At 40.5% G+C, this 9,355-nt stretch overlaps 1 protein-coding gene across 1 annotated transcript in view; it reads left to right on the forward strand.

The window, feature by feature from the left end:
* COL4A4 (collagen, type IV, alpha 4) overlaps nt 1–9,355 on the forward strand; it is a 118,407-nt gene that overhangs the window by 60,345 nt on the left and 48,707 nt on the right. The window contains exons 25-29 of the mRNA XM_008567337.1: nt 1,614–1,682; nt 3,806–3,913; nt 4,412–4,630; nt 6,397–6,558; nt 8,231–8,401. Of these exons, the coding sequence (XP_008565559.1) occupies nt 1,614–1,682; nt 3,806–3,913; nt 4,412–4,630; nt 6,397–6,558; nt 8,231–8,401 (729 nt within the window). The remainder of the gene's footprint in view (nt 1–1,613; nt 1,683–3,805; nt 3,914–4,411; nt 4,631–6,396; nt 6,559–8,230; nt 8,402–9,355) is intronic.

The following is a 9,355-nucleotide window of genomic DNA, read 5'->3' on the forward strand; positions in this document are numbered from 1 at the left end:
TTCCCCAACCTCCCTCCCCCTCCCCCTTTCCCCCCCACTCCACTCTGTAGCCCTAGGAATGTTCACTCCGTCTGTAAGACCAGCGCACTACTGTGGTCTCAGAAAGGTAATTTTGAATGTTTTTGTGGAAGAATGTCAAGTGAAATCATAAAAGCTAAAGTAAGACCTTCTGAGAAAAGTTATTGTAGCTGTGGCATAAATAAAATTCCGTCTGGGCGCTGTTCAGACCTTGCACGTTATCAAACAAAAGCATGACAGCAAAATAAATATTTAAAAAGAGTCTTTAAAATGCTGTTATCTTTGCTGCTTTATTTGTTTGGCATGCCAAAAATTGGTTTTCATTCATTTCTCAGTATCAAATCCTACAATTTGACTGTATTAAAATTACATATACAATCAAAGTATCTATTTTTTACAATCTTTTGAGATAATACATTATATTTTAATTAAAAAACACTAGTATTTTATTTTTAAAAAATTCATTGTTCATGAAAAACCAACTGTAAGCATTATAGGAAGAAAAAAAGGATTTTAAGTATACTTGACAGTTATGCAAATTTTAAACAATAAAGTGACTTTTGGGATTATAGCTGAAAACTTTTAAGAAGGTGGCAAAAAATGTTGATTTAACATTCTTTTTTGTAATATGTTCATTTACATTGAGCTATATTTTTTGTTTGCTTGTTTGTCTGTTTGGCAGTGGCTGGTACAGGATTGAACCCTGAGCCTTGGTGTTATCAGCACCATGTTCTAGCCAACTGAACTAACCTGCCAGCCCAGCCTTGTTGATTGTGAAGTTTTAGAATAAAATAATATCTTTGGTTCTTGCTTTGACAACATAGAAAGTCAAATACCTTGGCATTCGATAATGTGTAAGTTCATGGTCTAGGGCCAGCTAAATCTAATATTTTTATTCATCTCATATGTCTTTGATTTGAGAACATATAAAGTGATACATTATGAGATATTATTTCTATTATCAAAGAGAAATATTCAGTTTTAGAAGGAGACGGGAACCAGGCACGAGATTTGGAGTCTTATTTTCCTCACCAATTAAAATGGGGGATGGCCATAATCACATTGCTGTCATTAGAAAAATAAGAGATAATATATGTGTATTTGAAGCACCTGAGCCAGGGTAGGCTCTCAGTAAATGATAGCTGTCATTAATATCTAGCCAGGCTCCTTATTTGCACATTTCCTGCACGTTCAAACAAGGAGCCAAATCTTCTGAACTCAGTGTTGGGCACTTGCTGCTATTTCATGATTTATCAAAGCTTCTGATTCCCTTGTGTTAGAGATATCCATGGGCCAATAAATACATTCTTTTCCCTACATTATTGATACTTCTCGGAATCAATATTTTTCTTATTTCCATTATGTTTATAATTGTTCAGGGAGTTGAAATTCAGATTTCAGAACATATCTAGAAATTCAGTACAAAAGCAGTTTAAGTGATCTAATGATACAAGGGAGTTCTCTTTTCCTTCAAATTCTACATATACCGTATGGGAAAATATCTTGAGTGAGTTGTCAATGAGACTCACATTACATTAGGCTATGAGTTATGTGAATGCCGCTTTCTTTTCTTTTTTCTTTTTTTTCCATTCCAGGTGACACAATTCCTTGTGATGTAGCCTACCCTGGGAGGCCAGGACCTCCAGGTTTTGATGGAATTCCAGGTAGTATTATCAATGAGAAATGAGAAATCACTGTCTTACATACTTCCCAGATAAAAGGACCAGCAAGGCAGACGAACCAATAGCAAATCCTCAGACAACTAGTTGGGATATTTCTGAAATGATTATAAGGTTTCAAAGGACTAAGAGACTAGGGGAAAACAGCATTTGTAATGATTTACAGTTGGGCCTCTAGTGACTGGTTTGAGCACACTCTGGATGGGCTTTTCAAATCTTTGTGCAACAAAATTTACCTTGATTTGATCACATATCACTTAAAATATCTGCCTTTGACAAGGTAAATTCCCCTACGTAATTTTCAAAATTGGTTTCTTCCTATGCTTTGTACCTGGATTATTAGAAACAATTTTGTTAATTTTTTAAAAAATTCGTTGAGATGTTGATTGCAATTCAATTGAATTTATGGATTAATTTGGAGAGAATTGACATGTTTATGATGAGTCCTCAAATCCATGAATCTGGCATATCTCTTCATTTTCCTAGTATTTGTTTTAAGTTCTTAAATTGTTTTATTGTTTTCTCCAAACATATCTTTACTTCCTTTGCTAGATTTACTCTTAGACATCTTATAGTTTCTACTGCTACTGTAAATGGGATCTTTCAAAAAATATTACTTTTTAAAAAGTTCTTATTCTAGACCATAGAAGGACTGTTTCCAACATTTCATTATTAAATGTTATGTTCAATGAAAAAAAAATCTGCCTTTGAGAGTTTTAAGATTATATCTTCTTTCTTTTCCTATGCCCCAAGAGTGAAAAATGATCATTTGCTTATAGATTATAAGTTTCACTCTATTTCTACTTTCCAAGAGAACCAACTTTTAACCAGAAACATTCTAAAAAATGCACTTTCATGCAACAGCTTCATTTGAATAAATCAGTTTTTGGCTGAATTAAACCCAAAATCTTCATAAGGAATTTTGCCTAATTTTTTTTCTTTCTTCAGTGTTCCTTAAATTGACCCATTAAGTACTAGCATGGCTATTAAAGGTGACCTTTCTTGTCCCACAGAGCTTCAAAAATATTTGGAGGTTGAATGATGACTGATTCTCTATTGCCCTCTGTAACCATTAGCTTTCAACATCATAATCTGTAAACAACCTCAAAATCTCAGTGGGCTATGACAACAAATATTTATTTTCTCTCTATGGATCTGCAGGTTGGTTGGGGTTCAGCTGATCTAAAATGGTCTCTGTTGGCTTGGTCCCTGGCTCCGGATGAGGTTCAGATCTCCAACACGCATCTTATTGCAGGGCCAGGATGTGTTCCTCTCATGAGATTGCAGAAAGGCTCACTTCACGCCTCTGATTGAATCATGCTCATTAATATCCCATTGGCAAAAGCAAGTCACGTGACCAAGCCCCAACTCAAAGGGCACGGAGGTACACTCCAGCCATCACAAGGCATGGCAAGAGTGTGGCAGCGTGATTCCACATCCGCAGAGGGAAGAACAGCTAGTTGACTGATTGAATGTTCATTTTCTCTTTGACTCGTACCTTGTCATGGGTGGATCAAAAAGTTTCATGACTTTCACCAGGTTTAGCCTTGAAAGAAGTGAACACTCAAATTTTAAGTTGGCAGCTGTAACTCCTTTGAAGTCTCTCCTGAGAGAACCCCTAGTAGGAAATCACAGATGTTTAACATAAAATCTCAATTCCTTTTGCAGCATTTCTTGCCTATACTTCACTTAAGGGCAAATGGAGTAAGATGCAGGAAAATAGATTTTGGCCTTTACTCTGGCACTTTCTCATCAGCTGAGACGCTGGCCACTACCCCTTTCCTCCTACTGTGCTCACATGATTGTATTTGAGAACTAGCATGGGGAAAATACCAAAAAATTCATTAAGTCCCAGAGGCTTTCAGGAAGGATCCTTTACAGTATGGTTTCTGAGAAAGTACCTTACCAGAGTCACTCTCTATAAAACCCTTATTTGGAGTACATGACTAATAAAATGATTTTGTGAACCAGGATAGGCAACATCTTTACTTCCATAAAGTAGAAATAGTCTAAAAATACTTAGCATAGACTTTGTTTTTTTAATAATGTCATTTTGTTCTCATTTGATTTGTGTTTTCTTGAGTCTGTGTTTTGTTGTTATTGTTTAGGTCCAAAGGGATTTCCAGGTCCGCCGGGTGCTCCTGGGCTGAGGGGTTCAGATGGGCAAAAAGGCCGACGTGGCAAACCAGGAACATCAGAAATACCAGGTCCTCCTGGTAAATGAAGTGTTTTTCCTGCTTTGGGAGTGTCTGTCAGGAACTTTTAAATATTCCTAAAAATGGGTGACTTTATTAAGGACATGGCCCAGGGATCCCTAGATAATGGGGAAATAGTTTCTTGACACATTAGCCCCTCACCTGTGTTGTGATAACTTTTAGATTACGCTGATTTCACAAGCTGCCAGGCTCCTAACACCTTGAAGCATATTACAGGCTATTACTAGTCTATTGTTTTGTTGAAACTGCTCAGTCCAGAGAGAATGTTTGCCAGAGAGTGAAAGAAATTAGGAAAACTCCATTGGCTTTTAGGAAACATAAAGTTACATGTTATCTCTCTACAAAAAGTGGTAAAACCAACATTACCTACTAAGCTGCTCTGAATTTTAGTAAGTACCCCTGTAATTTTTAGAAATGTGTTTTTATCAGAGTAGTAGTCTTATGTGGATTTGTTCTGTACTTGTAGGTGTAACAATTAAACCTTTTTTTGTTAAATAGGTGTTCGTGGTGACGTGGGGGATCCAGGTTTAAGAGGTGAAAAGGGGTCCTCCCTGGTCGGGCCCCCAGGCCCTCCGGGGCCACCTGGAGTGAATGGTCAGAAAGGAATCCCAGGAGACCCTGCATTCGGTCACCTAGGACCCCCGGGAATGAGGGGTCTATCAGGAGTGCCAGGGACTAAAGGACCCAGAGGTGATCCCGGATGTCCAGGGGCTGAAGGTATGAGGCCCTGCTGATCCTATGGCCCATAAAGCTGGCTCAGTTTTGGAACAGGTCACTGAAGAATGCTCAAACTCTCCTGCTTAGGTTTCTAGAATATACAAATTTCCCCAAGTGTTTTCCCTCATACACAGGCACTGATTACATTCCCACCAACCTGCACCCCCAGTGTTGCTTTTGCAGGTTATTGGTTGTTTTCTAATTCAGGGCAGTTCACTGTGGCTCAGTTAACTCAATTTGATTCTGCAGCCTGCTTTGGGCTCATGTAAGTATGTTAGTGCCACAAAACGCCAAGAGCTGGGACCGTGTAACCCGCCCACTGTCGTGGCCAACTTGAAGGTGGGCAGGGCAGACTGTAAGAGGAAGAGCAGCTCGGAGGGCAGAGCAGTTGGGCGGCAATTGCGGGAAAGCTTTGTGGGAGAGCTGGGCAAGCTGTCTTTGGACAGATGACAGGGTGGAGGGACTTTCATTCCAGCAGGGATAGCAGGCAGGGCAGCAAAACTCAAGATGGGAAGATGGCCCCAGCACTGACTCACATCCTTTCCCCAAATCACTGAGGATTCTTCAGGACTGCAGCAGAGATGTTCAGGTTTTCATGTACTTAAAAATAACCCCCAGGGCGGGGAGGGGGGCCATTAAAATTAGTCTTCCTGGCTCCAGCCTCAGGAATTCTGATTCATTTCATCTGGGTGGGGCCCAGCAGTCTGGACTTCCATGCGTCCCTCAGGTGGTCATGATCTGGAGATGACTCTTTTTTAACAAAGGTAGGGCCAGTATTTATTAGATATGCACTGGAGTGCAGGGTCAGTGGAGGGGAGGAAGAGCAGAAGCCGCCCTCTTTGCCCTCAAGGGACTTACATGGTAGTTTTAAAGCCAAAATATTCACATACAAAAAAACAATTAATTGAAAAGAAACAAGATAATACATTATTAGGTCAACAAAAATAATTTTGACCAAGTAATTCCATTATCTCACTCGGAAAATGTATCTAAGGGACATGCTCAACAGAAGATGAAGGTTATAGATATGAAAATACTCTTGTAGTATTATCCACAGTAGAGGAACAATTGGACACAGTAGAGTAACACACTCACTCACTCAAAGGAATACTGTTCAGCTGTTAGCAATTAAAACCATATTCGTAAAGACTGCAAAATGAAATACACTTGCAGATTAATATGCAATCTGAAATAATCCAACAATTGAATGTGCATTGTGATGACTATTTTTAAATGTAAACATATGAACCAAAATACAGAGAAAACATTAAAAAATGTTTTTGCGGGTTAGGAAGTGAAATTTAGGGAGATTTATTTTTGTTTCTGAAGATTATGACACTGTCTTTCCAATAAACAGAAATTCGAGAGTGCAAGTGATAAAATCTCTTACAAAATGCAAATTAATACAGGACAAACTGGGTTTGCAAATGCAAGTATTGTAGAGATTTGGCATAAAGCCTGCTGCAAAGTTAGAGGTTAATTAAAATCAGGAAGAACTAAGTGGTTTCTCATTTGCAGAGGCAAGTTCTTTGTATTGCACATAATCTTATCAAGCAACTCACTTAGCAAAGTGTGGTTTCTCCATTCATTTGGATCTCAGTACATCTATGATTAGAAAATCCATTCAGAAGCATAACCCATTTGAGCACTGAGTTGGGATCTAAATATTTACCTCCTGTATTGATACATATGACTAGTTTACAACTATACTGGCCATGTGTATAGTTTTATGCCATGAATGTCATGGACACATTGTATCATTTCAGGGGCAGATGGCATTCCCGGGTTCCCAGGTCTCAAAGGGCCCAAAGGCAGAGAAGGAAGAGCAGGGTTTCCAGGTATCCCAGGTCCACCTGGTCATTCCTGTGAAAGAGGCGCTCCTGGGATGCAAGGGCAACCAGGACACCCTGGGACTCTCGGTAGTCCAGGTAAGTGTCAGCGGGTCTCAAGAAACATGAAGGTCTGGGGTTTGCCCTACTTATAAGCGAATAAGTTCACCTCTTGCTCTTTTATGGATGTTGGCAGAAGCAAGAGTCCTGGGTCAGAGACAAAGGAATTGATTACTCATGAGTTTCCTGTTGGTTTGCATCATTTCCTCATGTCACCCAAGTTCCATGGAGATGACATAAGTGGGGCTGGCTGGATCAGGACTGCAAGCACAGGTGGTTGCATTATACGAGACGGGCACTGAGCCTAGAAACCACTGCTTTCTAGTAGCCTGAAAGAAAGCCTGCTTTATGTAGCAGGGGAGGCACTGTGTCATCTGTCAAGGTTGCTTGCTGCAAACACAACCTTGAGAAATAGCCCAGGTAAAGAGCATCAGAACCTTGCATTGTCAGCATACCCAGCAAGACATGTGAGAGCTTGAGAGATCCACGAAGGAATGTCTCTCGACACAAGGTGCTAAGGGGCTTAGTCCATCTGTGTTGCTATAACAAAATATCTTAGACTGGGTAATTGATAAACAACAGAAATCGATTTCTTATAGTTCGGGAGGTTAGCAAGTCCAAGATCAAGGTGTCAGCAGATTTGGTGTCTGGTGAGGAGGACACGTTCCTCACAGATGGTGCCTTCTATGTGTCCTCACATGGAGAAAGGGGTGAACATCTCCCTTGCACCTCTTTCACAAGGTCATTAATCCTATTATGTTATTTTTTTTTTAATTTTTTTTTTTTTTTGTCTTTTTCCGTGTCCGGCAATGGATCGCAACCCTCAGTGTTGCCCCCGTACCGGACCGGGGACCGGCAACGGGATTGCAACCCTCGGTGTTGCTCCCGCGCCTCGCTCAGCCAGTGAGCGGGAACCGGTCTGTATGTGGGATCCGAACCCTCGGGCGGAAGCGCCGCCGCGCTTCCCAAGCGGCGCACTATCCAGTGCGCCACCGGGCCGGCCCCCTATTATGTTATTTTTGTCCTTGTGACTCACTTACCTTCTAAAGGTCCCATCTCTTAATACTATGACACTGGCAGTTAAGTTTCAACACATGAATTTCGGGGGGACACATTCAGACCACAGCAGGGGTTATTTCCAATATGATCATTTCACCATTCAGGTTGTCAACTCTGTTATTTAATTCCTATTGATTTTGTCCAAATGCAGGATTATGCCCACTTGAAAAATCAAAATAAGATTGGGACAAAACTTGCCATGACGACCTTATATCTAGCACCAATAATACTGGGTGGTGTTGCTCTGATTTCTACAATTTTCTCATCACAGTTGAGGTTCACTCAGCCAGAGCTTCAGTAAGCACCTGGAAAGTTCTCTTCTATCAGACACCCCCCACCAAGAGTCAATACAAATAAGGTTTCTGTTTTTCACCCCTATCCATTTTCCATTAAAAAAGATCTTTATAATCTTCATTTATCCCTACTGGAAAATATTTATTCATGCGATTTGCCTTTCCTTTAATAGCATCCAGAAAAATATTTTCTTAGACTGATGGCAAGTTGTGACTGTTATTTTAGCTGCTAAATGTTGCTTTACTTTGTTTAATTAGCTATAGATACATAATTTAAGCTACTGTGAGTATTTTTTCCTGCCTCTGTGTGGAGCCAGTTTTCAGTGGTGGCACACTAATGTCACTGTGGTTTGTCTCAGGGGCTCCAGGCCGGAAAGGGGAGCAGGGAGATGTGGGTCCTCCTGGGCCAGCTGGAATGAAGGGCCTCCCTGGACTCTCGGGACTGCCAGGGGCAGATGGACCCCCAGGACCTCCAGGAATCCCAGGCGCCTTTGGAGATGATGGACTACCTGGTCTTCCAGGCCTGAAGGGTGGGTAGCACTTTTCCCTTATTTCCCCCCATTTTATAAACTTGAAATCCACTCTCAAGTGATGACCTGTTACATATGACCATACAAATAGAATTTACTGTTAATTTGCCTGACTTTTTTCTTCCCTTAATGATATCTCCCTTCTTCTTGTCCTCTGTATTGTCATTTCCAGTGGCAGAATGTTTGGGTGGAGGTAAATGGGGAAAGGGGATTGGGGTGTTGGGTCCACGGAAGCCATAAACACTTCAGCTCAAAGACTGGGTAGCGCTGGGGAAGTCCTAGGGTCAGGGCTGATGCACTGTCACTTTGGATGGATCCTCCACACTCATCCCCACCCCTGGTCCTCTTAAAGCATTATGGGATCAGGGCTCAGAAACTTCAGGGCCTAAGCATCAGGTCTGTAGGATAGAAAACAAGATCGGAGGAGCTCGAATGTCCTCATCACAAAGAAATGATTCCATTTTGTAGTGATGAATGTGCTAATTATCCTGATTTGATCATCACACGTAGAATACAGGTATTGATTTTCAACTCTGTACTCCACAAATACGTAAAATCAATTACGTTTCAATTAAGAAAAAAAAAGGTGCTCTTAGAGGGCAGGAGAAAAAAAAAAAAAAAGAAAACAGGACTGAGCTGGATGAGAGAGCATAGCTGTTAAATGCCGTGAGGCTGACACTGTGGTTGACCTTCAGTACAAACTCAGAGTCGGGCAGGAGTCTGCAGCTCTGAGTGGACTACAAGCAACACTGTAAGAACCATATCCGTAGCCTGTAAAATATCTTCCTATAGGTACAACATTACAAAGTTACAGTTAGGTAAGTTCTGGTGCTCTAGGGTGACAATAACTGAAAATATTGTATTGTATATTTTAAAATAGCCAGGAAAGAGGATCTTTTTTTTTTTTTTTTTTTTTTTTTTTTTTTTTTTTTTTTTTTTTTTTTTTTTTTAAAA

Source organism: Galeopterus variegatus, unplaced genomic scaffold (genome assembly GCF_000696425.1).
Source record: "Galeopterus variegatus unplaced genomic scaffold, G_variegatus-3.0.2 Scaffold310, whole genome shotgun sequence".
Lineage (NCBI taxonomy): Eukaryota > Metazoa > Chordata > Mammalia > Dermoptera > Cynocephalidae > Galeopterus > Galeopterus variegatus.